At 43.5% G+C, this 12,860-nt stretch overlaps 1 protein-coding gene across 2 annotated transcripts in view; it reads right to left on the bottom strand.

Annotated features, from left to right (window-relative positions):
* Window positions 1-12,860, bottom strand: part of grik5 (glutamate receptor, ionotropic, kainate 5) — a gene marked incomplete at its 3' end in the record, with an annotated part of 104,079 nt that overhangs the window by 21,046 nt on the left and 70,173 nt on the right. For both annotated transcript variants that reach the window (XM_084053281.1, XM_084053280.1), the window contains exons 11-13: window positions 10,496-10,699; window positions 4,901-5,014; window positions 294-403 (exon numbers count right to left, since the gene is read on the bottom strand). In XM_084053281.1, the coding sequence (XP_083909407.1) occupies window positions 294-403; window positions 4,901-5,014; window positions 10,496-10,699 (428 nt within the window). The remainder of the gene's footprint in view (window positions 1-293; window positions 404-4,900; window positions 5,015-10,495; window positions 10,700-12,860) is intronic.

Here is a 12,860-nt window from a genome sequence, read left to right on the forward strand (position 1 = left end):
AGAGAACCCCAGCATCCTCATCGTGGGGAAGGTTTTCGCAGAAAATAAGCAGATCGACAACGACTGAAGATTCTTTGAAAACAGCCGATCTACAATCTCAATCTACAAGCTCAAGTTGTGAGCTTGTAGAACGGCTATTTTCCTATGCCTATGGTTAAACTTGATTTTGATGCTATACATAAACTCATTTTGTTGGGGACCCCCCGGGAACTCCCTCAAGGACCCCCGGGGGGTCCCCGGGCCCCACCTTGAGAAGCAGTGATGTAATGTACAGTACAGTACGGCGTACTGACCTTGCAGCCAAGAAGAGGACGCAGCTGACAGCCAGGTAGGCTAGCAACATGAAGAGCCACACCGCAGGAGAGAAGGGATCCAGGAAGGAGAAGTAGCCCGGCTTCCGTCCCTGGAGGGGTGAAGGAGAGGTGGAGAGAAACAAGGGAGGGAGGAGTAAACAGAATAAAACATGATAGAGTCACACAGGCAGAGAGGTACACAGAGAGAGAGAGAGAGGGAGGGGGAGGGAGAGAGAGAGAGAGAGAGAGAGAGAGAGAGAGAGAGAGAGAGAGAGAGAGAGAGAGAGAGAGAGAGAGAGACCAAGTGAGAGAGACCAAGTGAGACAGTGAGACAGACAGACAGACAGACAGACAGACAGACAGACAGACAGACAGACAGACAGACAGACAGACAGACAGACAGATAGAGGAGGTATAAAGCCTATAGACCAGTGGTTTTCAACCTTTTTTATGCCAAGGACCCCTAAATTGATATACATTTGGCTGTGGAACCCCATCTGAAAATGTTTTGTGCCATGGACCCCCAAAAGCAAAGATTTGAGTTTTGGTCGCTTTAAAAAAAAAATATATATATATAGATATGTACACATTTTCAAGATTTTTCATAAATAGCAGATCTACAAGCTCATAGCGCGGCACTCGGTGCCGCGCTATGAGCTTGTATATCTGCTATTTTTGAATAGCCAAAGCTAAGTGGTGACCACTGGTTGAGAACCACTGCTATAGACAGATAGGTTAGAAGAAGGGTCCACCAACATCACAGCAGAAAGTCCCCCTTTCCACCAGCGGGGAGCAGTGTCCCTCCCTGCCTGTGCTTTGCCAGCTCTAACGCTACAACAGTCCATAAACGGTCTGCTTCACAGTGCTTCTGCTCAGCTCTGCTTGGCCTGATGCCAAAAACCTCATCATTAGCAATGCAAAGCTGCCCACTGTCTGTTAGGCCCTATTCTCACTATAGGACCATGCTAACATACAGCCATAGATTCACAACGTGAATATGCGCATGTGTGAGGATATAACATCAAAGTCCCGGCTAAAAATGGTGTAGGCTAAGCAACAGAAACCGGATCCAATCTCAGTGTTATCCCATGTAATTCTTCGTGAGCTCCATTTATCCTCAACAGGGGGTCCGGGATCCCTAGGGGATCCGCAGAGTTAAAGTCGTGCTAGGAATCTTAGCTTGGTTTGTGTTAACCACATGAACCCTAGCGCCCATATCGTTGGGCGAACATTTGGTGAAAATAGCTAAAGATCAACTATTTTCGGTGAAGACATTTAGTGTACAGGGACAATAGGAGTGGACCATGTATAGAACCATGGGAGACACCAGTAAATTGAGTATATAGGGTTGAAGTGGTTAGAATATCAGTTAAGGTATAATCACACAAAAAGAGTGGTCCACACAGCAATGCAGTTTCAGAAAACCACTTAAAACCTATTCAGAAAATGTCATAAATAGCCGATCTACATGCTCACAACGGGTCGTAAGCTCGCAGCCAACCGCAGCCGCAGCCAACCCAAAAACTGAAAATGTTTGAACATTTTCACCTACAACAATATGCCCAAAATAGGGATGCCAGGAAATGTGAAAGTGGTTATAGCATAAAATGATCCTCTAGAATATGAACTGCTCCTATCAGGTCGACGCTATAGGGTGAAACACAGGAACAGATCTCTATATCCATGAATCTCCTACAGAATACACAGAACAAAAGGAGGGATGGTTTGTTATGCACCTGTGACTGTTACTGCACTGTAATTGTATGTATTTTTATGTGGGAGTAGGGTAGGGTATGTCCAAGATTTTATTTCCCTGGGGACGAATGAAGTCATATTGAATCTTGAATATAGCCACAGTGAAAGGCATCTCGCTGATATTGTCGATGTTGGGCAGAAACCTTGTATGTCAGAAGCCGTTACTGGGGGGGAAAAAAGAACCTGTGTTCGAGTGGATGTAATTCATTTAGTCACGATCTCTTAGTGTAAGTTAACCTGTGCCATTCATTTACGAAAAAAACATTGACATTTCAAAGACGTAGATAGGAGGTTTCCCCCCCACAGCGATGTTATGCTGTATGCATGCAAAGGTACTATTAGACCACTAGAGTATAACGTTGTTGTCGGGCAGAAACCTTGTATCTCCATGCTTAAAGTTTTTATGTCATCATCATCCTCATCCTGGAGACTCCCGTACAGGACAGGCTTCAGACGCGTCTCCTGCGGGAGACTTATGTATTTTTTTGTAAAAGAATTCCCTACTTCATCATACAAGAGTGTCACACAAAACTAGTGAAAATAGCAGATCTACAAGCTCACAACACGTCGCGATGCGTTGTGAGCTTGTAGATCTGCTATTTTCACTAGTTTTATCTTTTTTTCTATAATAATAAATAGGAAAAGGCTAGATCTTATGCACACCTGATCAGCTCAGAGACAGGTGCGTAGGCAGGGATCAGATGTCTAGAATACAATAAAATGACCCGCACAACGTGTACACCTGCACAATAAGGACAACTTTATGTGGGCTATTGACCGAACAATGCACCGGTTTCCTGTTTGGCCAGGAACTACCGCGCTAATGACAAAAAGGAATCTCAAGCTGTTTTTAAGAGATTGTAGGATTTGAAGATCGAAAAACAACAGCAAAAGAAAACACAGCTCATGGTAACTAAAGCTCCACTGGCTAAGAGAAACAATCCACAGATAGTATCAAACAATTCGTTATTTGTGGACCTGCATTGTATCACTTTAAGGCTATATGGGACTTTTCAAGTCTTTGCGCACGCACCACAGGCTGCATAGCCTCTTGTCTGTAGTAAAAATAAAAAATACACTTTCGCTACTCACCAAAACAAAGACGGTTTTATGGAGTTGAAAGCCAACACTACTAAGTGGGAACACTCTGAGCCCCCAACCTCACTTCTAAAATACACTTCTTGGCCAATAAATATTTCACCGGAATGATCATTTTGTTACTCCGCTCTGCCCTCTACAGATCCGGTCAATAGAATTTTTCTATTGACAAGAGAGACAGAGTGTTCCCACTTAGAGTTGGTTTTCAACTCCATAAAACCGTCTTTGTTTTGGTGAGTAGCGAAAGTGTATTCTTTCTTTTTACTACAGACGAGAGGCTATGCAGCCTATGGGTGCGTGCGCATTGGCTCGAAAGTCCCACAGCCTTAACGGGAACTCCTTCAAGGCTATGGACCAGAGCTAGAGGGTACCTATCCTAGGGCAGTGGTTCTCAACCTGGGGGTCGCGACCCCCAGGGGGGGTCGCCAAATAATTTGGGGGGGTCGCCAGATTTTTTGGTGAATTTGAAAAAAAAAAAAAAAAAAACATTTTTTTTTTTTTTTTTTTTTACAAAATGTTTTTTCATGTTATCATTAATTCATGTTTTATCAGTTAATTTACTCAATTTAACCACTTTTTGCAAAAATGTTTTGATAATAAACAATTATCAAATAACCTATTATAATTAAATAACCTTCGCGTGCGCGAACGGGACCGCTCGCACGCGCAAACGGGACCGCACGCGTGCACGCGGGGGGTCGCGGGAAATAATATCATTATTTTGGGGGTCGCGGCCTGAAAAGGTTGAGAACCCCTGTCCTAGGGGACATGGTGAGAACATGGAAACTCCACAGAAACATATAGAGAGACATATGAGGTTTTTACCCGACCGCGACGATATAGCCTATATAGGCGTATCAAGTACAGTCTGAGCATTATAAATGAGCTCCGTCAGGGGAATGGAACCGCCGGGAAAATCCAATCCTAAATGAAGCAATGAGATCGGGTCCATCATGTCAGGTATCCGACCATAAAAGCTAATCACCTCCCGGTGTAATTCCTCACGTGCTCCTCTTAGCTAATGTAAGCTCTGTATGGACGCACACAGCCTACCTCTGCCAAACCGAACGCACCGCGCCAACTTAACCCCTTAAGACCCGAAGCCGATTCGACAATAATGTCTTCTAAATCCCAACACTTTCCTGGAAAACGTATGTTTCTATATCAGTGGTGCTTCAAACCTTTTCATGTCAAGGACCCCCAAAATGATATGTATTTGGCCGCGGACCCCCCCCCATCTCAAAATATGTTGTTCCAGGGACCCCCCAGAAGCAAATATTTGAGTAAAAATCTTCGCATTAAAATATATATATATTCAAAGATTTGCACACATTTTCACGATATTTCAAAAATAGCAGATCTACAAGCTCGTAGCGCGGCACTCGGTGCCGCGCTATGAGCTTGTAGATCTGCTATTTTTGAATAGCCAAAAGTGTAAAAATAATGTTGTTGTTTTTAGCTCAAATCAAAAAAATGACACAGATGCGTTCCAGGTCTTAATAGGTTAAGGCATCAAAGAAATGAGCCCTGATCTCTGCCGCTACATCCAGTCGTATAACCCCAATCAGAGCCCTCCATCTCTGGCTTAATCTGTGTTACAGCCCCCCTGGAGGGAGCCGTGAAATAACGCCGCCAGAGCATGAAGCACGGGTGTTCAATCCAGTCTGGGAGGAGTGAGGACCCTCAAGAGGCAGCACGGCCGGCGGTCCCCCCCAGAAGATGGAACTTTAAATAGGTCGACGGACGAGCCTCACCAGCTGGACCCGGTACAGAATGCTGATCCCCAGGGTCATGAAGGGCTTGGAGAAGTCGATGACTTTCTCCCTCGCGGACGTGATGGTGAACGGTGCCATGGCCAGGTCTGCTTTCTGTGGGGATGGACAGACACGGGGGGGGGGGGGGGGGGGGGGAGAGAGAGGGAAGGAATGAGAGACACATACAGTATATATATATATATATAAGCAGTGGTGGAAAAAACACTCAAATGCTTTACAAGTACTAATACAGCAATATAAAAATACTCTGTTACAAGTAAAAGTCCAGAATTAAAAATTTACTTGAGTAAAAGTACAAAAGTATTGGCATCAAAATGTACTTAAAGTACCAAAAGTAAAAGTACCAGATATTTGAAAATAGCCGATCTACAAGCTCACAACGCGTCGCATCGCGACGCGTTGTGAGCTTGTAGATCGGCTATTTTCAAATAGCCTATGTATAAAATAGGGCTAAAGTGGTTAAAGGGCAAGACCACTTTGGTAGAGGTTTGGGTTGTGTAGTTACCTTGCAATGATATAACTCCAAATGTGGACAAGAAATCAAAAATAATTGCTCCAGTGATTAGAAATTGATAATTCAAAATATGCTCCTCATTGACTTACATTGTACGCTGAAACAGCTCTCAAAGTCACTATTATAGCACATAAATGAACACAATCAAAGTTGATTAAGACAATATAGAACCAAACCCAAACCCAAACCCAGTACTGTTTGTTTTTTTAATAAAAATGTTAACTTCCTGTTGATTTTGCCGTTTTTATTAAGAAGATCCGGATCCGGATCCGGATCTTCAAATAGTAAAATCAACAGGAAGTTAACATTATTATAAACAGTACTGGGTTTGGTGATGTTCTATATTGAATCAACTTGGTTTGCGTTCGTTTATGTGGTGAAAAAGTGACTTTGAGAGCTGTTCAGCGTACAATGTAAGTCAATGAGGAGCATATTTTGAATTATCAATTTCTAATCAATGAATAGATGGATAGATGATGGAAAGAGAGAGAGAGAATGTGAGAGAGAGAGAGAGAGAGAGAGAGAGAGAGAGAGAGAGAGAGAGAGAGAGAAAGAAGGACAGAGAGAATAGAGAGGGTGTTAGAGACAGGAACAGAGAACAGAGAAGTGGGGTTAGAGCAGCCTACGAAAATAGAAAAGCACTCTGTTGATGTTGTGCCAGTTAATCGGTAAGATGAGAGCCATGTGTTTGGTGGAAATGGTGTGATCCACCTGTTCGATGGAAAATGACAAGATCTGCTCTGTTCTAACAACAGCCAGGAGAATGGGGCAATATGCTAGCACACACACACGCACGCACACGCACACGCACGCACACGCACACACACACACGCACACGCACGCACATCACACGCACACACACACACACACACACACACACACGCATCATCACGCATCATTGGAAACAAGACCGCAAGGACTTTCATGAACAACCTGTTAAAAGGAATTATCCTTATCCTTTACGCACACACGCACACGCACGCCCACCACACGTTTGTATTACCATATTTGTGAAGACATCAACATTTTAAGACAGCGATTCTATGAATTTTATGAGGGGCATTTTTTAAAATTCTATGCCAACTTAAGCCAGCCTTGTAGATCTGCTATTTTCGGTGTGCCCCCACCAACTGAGTATAAATCAGGTGTAATTTTAACACCTGACCACTAAGCCTAACCTCTGCCTGAAATGCCTAACCCTAACCCTCAACCTGAATGCTTTCCTATAATTGTAATCCTACAGGTGTGTTCCCACCGGCCATGGAAATATTTGTTCGAAAAGGCGCGATTACAGAACATACAAAGTCAATGAGTGTCTAAATGTAACCAAGTGGACCCGTGAGGGTCCACTTGGTTACATTTGTAGACTCCAAGAGTTACGGTAAATAACACCAGTAAATTAACAATGGAGGGGTCTCTGTGCACATTTTCTGTTATATGTGCCTATAAATAAAACAAGCCCCTGAATGGGTATTTAACCCATTAAGACCGGGAACGCATCTGTGTCATTTTAAGATTTTTTTAAAAATCGTGAGCATTTGTGCAAATCATTGAATATATATATGTTTTTAAAGCGAACATTTTTAACTCAAATCTTTGCTTCTGGGGGGTCCCTGGAACTAAATATTTTGAGATGGGGGTCCACGACCAAATACATATAATATTGGGGGTCCTTGACATGAAAAAAAAAAAAAAAAAAACTGTTAGGATTTAGATGACATTTGTAAAAAACCCCAGAAGCAAAGAATTGAGTTAAAAAAAGGTGTGCTTTAAAAAACATGTACAATCAAAGATTTGCACACATTTTCATGATTTAAAAAAAAAATAGCAGATCTACAAGCTCATACCGCGGCACTTAGTGCCGCGGTATGAGCTTGTATATCTGCTGTTTTTGAATAGCCCAGAGAAATCTTAAAATGACACAGATGCATTCCCGGTCTTAATGGGCTATAAGTCAACACAATGTGTTATTTACTCCCGCCCTGACATCTTGCCGAGCGGGGAGGTCCTGCTCAGTCATCCCTGGGAAGTACAGCTGTCGGCGGGGAAGGGAAAAAACACAGGCTCGTTGTGTGTGTTTTCGACAGCTTGATTGTAAACGATCGACACATTTTTGTCATGAAATAGAAACATGTACAGTAGTTGCTCAATCTGTCTTATTTTCACACATACAAGTGCTAGATTAAAACTTTGTAATTCGGTACTGTTTCCATACTGTGTGTACATTGATTGACAGTATGCGTGAAGAGGCGAATTATCTATATTATATTATATAATTTTTTTTTAAAGATATTTTTTTGGCTTCTTCTGCCTTTATTGATAGCACAGGAGATAGACAGGAAACAGGGAGAGAGAAGGGGAGAGACGAAGGTTGTCGGGAACGGGAGTCGAACCCGCGACACGCTGTCAGGCATCAGAGCCTATATGTGCATGGCATGAGCACGGACCGCCAGGCCAGCGGGCGCCTCACAGCAAATGATCACTTTTGTCCCATCGCAACACCCAGCAAACAAAATGATTCAACCCTCACAACAAAGTATTACACACACACACACACGCACACGCGCACGCGCACACGCACACGCACACGCACACGCACACGCACACGCACACACACACACACACACAGCGACCAGGTGTATGACTCCAGAGCACAGAGGTGACACAGGGGAGGCCTGCTCCACCTGTACACATCCACTCAGGTCTGTGGTCTCTCTGCCTCTCCTCACGTCTCGTCCATTAACCCATTAAGACCGGGAACGCATGCATCTATGTGTCATTTTAAGATTTCTTTGGCTATTCAAAAACAGCAGATATACAAGCTCATAGCGCGGCACCGAGTGCCGCGCTATGAGCTTGTAGATCTGCTATTTTTGGAAAAATAGTTTGTGCAAATCTTTGAATATATATTTTTTTAAAGCGAACATTTTTAACTCTGTTACAACTTCTGGGGGTCCCTGGAACAAAATATTTTGAGATGGGGGTCCACGGCCAAATACATTTTTTTTTAAACTGTTAGGATTTAGAAGACATTTGTAGAATCCCCAGAACCAAAGATTTGAGTTACAAACGTTCGCTTTAAAAATATATATTTTTTCATTTTAATTTTCACGATTTTTTCCTCAAAAATAGCAGATATACAAGCTCATAGCGCGGCACTCGGTGCCGCGCTATGAGCTTGTAGATCTGCTATTTTTGAATAGCCCAAAAAAAATCTAAAAATGACATACTGAAGATGCGTTCCCGGTCTTAATGGGTTAAGCGCTAATTGATGAACACGGGCCGCTAATGAGAGCTGGGTGATCATCAGGCCAGCGGGGGTGGATGGGGGGTGCGGGGGCAGAGGAGAGAGAGAGAGAGAGAGAGAGAGAGATACAGAGATCACAGAAAAAACGAGAGATAGAGAGAAAGATACAGAGTGATACAGAGAGGGCAGAGAGGGAGAGAGTGATCAGAGAGAAAGGGAGAGAGAGAGAGAGAGAGGGAGAGAGTGATCAGAGAGAAAGGGAGAGAGAGAGAGAGAGAGAGAGAGGGAGAGAGTGATCAGAGAGAAAGAGAGAGAGAGAGAGAGAGAGAGAGGGAGAGAGTGATCAGAGAGAAAGGGAGAGAGAGCATGGGGAGCCACACAGCGTGGCAGGTCTCCACATAGGGAGCAGAGTCTGGTAATTGAAGTATACCATATGGTAATTAAGAGCAAGGGGGCTTCTCATTAGACAGCCCAGACTGGAGATCCTAACGCATACACAGTGGGACTGACTGGACAGAGAGATGATAGAGAGAGAGACACAGACGCTGTGTGTGTGTGTGTGTGTGTGTGTGTGTGTGTGTGTGTGTGTGTGTGTGTGTGTGTGTGTGTGTGTGTGTGTGTGTGTGTGTGTGTGTGTGTGTGCGCGTGTGCGTGTGTGCGTGTGCGTGTGTGTGTGTGTGTGCGCATGTGCATGTGCGAGAGAGACATGTGTGTGCGAGAGAGAGAGAGAGAGAGAGAGAGAGAGAGAGAGAGAGAGAGAGAGAGAGAGAGTTATGTTATGGTAAGAGCAAATAAGGCACTTTTAGGCAATGCTACCTCTACCACTCTCATTTGGGGAATTATCAAGTCAGGTTTTGTCCTAGATACGAATCTTATTCCCCTCTGAGGGCAATTTCACACATTGGAAGAGTTACTGCAGAGTTGGGGTTTTGAGCTACAGTGTGTGTGTGAGCGTGTGTGTGTGTGTGCGTGCGTGTGAGCGTGCGTGCGTGCGTGCGTTCTGTAGTGCAGTGGTTCTCAACCTGGGGGTCGCCCCCAGGGGGGTCGCCAAATAATTTGGGGGGGGTCGCCAGATATTTTGGTGAATTTGAAAACAAACAAAAAAAAAAAGTTTTTTTTTTTTTTTTTTTTTTAACAAAATATTTTTTTATGTTATCATTAATTCATGTTTTATCAGTTAATTTACTCAATTTACCCACTTTTTGCGAAAATGTTTTGATAATAAACAATTATCAAATAGCCTATTATAATTAAATAACCTTTGCGCGTGCACGCGGGGGGTCGCGGGAAATAATATCATTATTTTGGGGGTCGCGGCCTGAAAAGGTTGAGAACCCCTGCTGTAGTGTACACTGAATATCGTCTCTGTCGGGTGGAAACCTCATACTGTATGGGCAAAACTGTTGCTTTTCAGGATTCAAAATCAAAGCATCAAAAGCAGCAGATCTACAAGCTCAAAACGCGTTGCTTTGCGCCGCGTTTCGAGGTTGTAGATCTGCTACTTTTGACGCTTTTGTGTGACACTGTAGTCAGTGGCTAAGACTAAGATCTCGTCTCCCCTAAAAAAAACAAATAACCCAAAAAGGTGTCATTGCGTGCTTAATGTCCTCAAAGTCACGCATAAAACAAGCTTCGAACTGAGCAGATTGGACCTTCCGTTCCACAGATAATGGCCAAAACATCTCGCCTGCCCTAAATGTAAATCCTGGGAACGCCACTGACTGTAGTATGATCAAGTAGGGACGTTAATTCACGAAAAGAAAACACAAAAAGTTAGAATACGGAGACATGAGAGACGACGTGACCAACTCACCCTGTTGATGAGCTCTCCCACCATACCGGTCCAGGAGCCGTTGGGTTCAGGAGCTCCGTACTGCCCGTCGTCCACCAGTTTGATCCTGAAGGAGAACTTCAAGCTGTCCGCCAGCTCCCTCAGCATGTCCACGCAGAAGCCCTCGTACTGGTCGTTGCCCTGGAAGTCCTGGTAGTTGCCCCTACGCATTACGTACGGGTTCTCCTGAAAAGCACAACGAGAGACACAACAGCGTTTTGAGAGGGAAGTTGTAACTTTTTTTGGCATATTTTGCTATTTTGAAAAACCTTTTAAAACAGTGAAAATAGCCGATCAACAGGGACATGTTGTGAGCTTTTAGATCATCTATTTGAACTATTTTTAAAATGTTTTTCAAAAAGTGGTTCTCAAACATTTTCGTGTCAAGGTCCCCCAAATTGATACAGTAGGTATGTCTGAAAATATTTTGTGCCAGGGACCCCCCATAAAATAAGATATAAGAAAAGAAAAGATTCTCACAATTTGTCAAGATTTTTCCAAATATTTCAAAAATAGCCAACATTGTGATGCGTCACGTTGTGAGCTTGTAGATCGGCTATTTTTGAATAGCCATACTTTAATATAGTATGGCTATTTTTATGCTATATTAACAAATATTGATTGGGACTCCCTGGACCCCGGGGGGGGGGGGGGGGGGGGGGACCCCACTTTGAGAACCCCTGAACTGCACCTCTGTCTCAGCCCACATGTAACATTAGGATGACGTAGGATCAAACACCCACCGAGGTATTCCCCCTGTCTCCCTCTCCGCTCAGCTAAATGTCTTTGTGAATACAGGAAGTGGTATATGCTTGGTGCCTATTACCTGTTTCATTAGCGTGAGGCAGCTTGATGTACATGTATCTACGGCAGTGGCAACTCATTTTGCTGGGGACCCCCTGGTACCCCCTCAAGGACCCATGGGGGGTCCCTGGACCCCGCTTTGAGAACCAATGATCAACGGTACACCCCCTGGACATGATGCTAGAATGTTAAGACTTAACTCCCAATTCAACCCTTGATTCTGAGTGCCAATTAAGCAGGGAGGCAGCAACGATATTATCAACACAAACTCATGGGATGCATGCAATTACAGGACTTAATGACATTATGGGGAGCTCTAGCTTGAATATTTTGTACATTGAGGGCGATGAGCATTTTATTATTACATTGCCAACTATTGTAATACATTGTACATTCAGAAGGTTGAGAAGCTGCAGTAAGATCAACAGATCAAGTAGGAATTGTGGGGATACAACCATTAAAGATAAAAAAAAGAGTTCCTTCAAATTCTAATTAGTCAGTGTTGCCAAAGTGCAGAAACCGAGATACATCACAACTCCCTGCAGAGAATAATTATGTCCTGGCACATTTAGAAGGCAAACTACGGTGGAAGGAATCAAAGGTGATCCTTATCCCAAAAAGACAGAAAATGGTGTTTTAATGGATCTAAAAACATAACCATCAGTCAACACCCTATCCTAAGTAAAGTCATGAAATGAATAGTTTTCAACCACTTATTTACATATTCTGGGAGGAACATTAGCCAAAACTAGCCGATCTGTGTTGTGACGTTATAGATTGGCTATTTTTGGTGACCTGGAACGCATCTGTGTCATTTTAGATTTCTTTGGCTATTCAAAAATAGCAGATCTACAAGCTCATAGCGCGGCAACGAGTGCCGCGCTATGAGCTTGTAGATCTGCTATTTTTGAAAAATCGTGAAAATTTTTTTTTTATATTTTTTTCAAAAAACTGTTAGGATTTAGAAAACATTTTAAGAATCAAACTCAGGCCTTAATGGGTTAAGAGGTTAATCTGATATTTTGTGGACAGGTGACCAGGCTGAGAACTCGTTCAGGTCCAAGGTTGTGTTTTTAATTGTATAATCGTTATATTTTACCCTTGTCGTGGATTAGTACAGACTTGAACATTTAACTTGATTGCTGGATTGCGGTTCGCCGACAGCTGTTGTTGGCTTGGCTTTGCATTAGCTTGTAGCCTGAAGGCTAAGCTGGCTGGCTGTGAATTCAGATGGATGTGTGCAGTGTGCCACTTGCCAGCTTCCATTCTCACGGTCGCTGCAGCAAAAAAGAAAGGACATCTGCTGCTTGCAGGTGGAACTCAAGAAGAAGGACAAACTTATTTGAAGTTTTAACAACTTTCGCCACGGCCCAGGCCAAACACATACAGTATCGGCCCTTGTGGGTGTCTTGAGTATCTGGGAGGATTGCCTATTTTGGGCTTCTGATGCCACCCTACCTTCTTCGCCCTGCCAGTCTTGTGTGAGGAAACTGTGTCTCAAACTTGGAGCAAAGCCAAAATTCCGAGCTAATTCTGCCCCAGA

Source organism: Gymnoscopelus microlampas, assembly GCF_963454915.1.
Source record: "Gymnoscopelus microlampas genome assembly, chromosome: 3".
Lineage (NCBI taxonomy): Eukaryota > Metazoa > Chordata > Actinopteri > Myctophiformes > Myctophidae > Gymnoscopelus > Gymnoscopelus microlampas.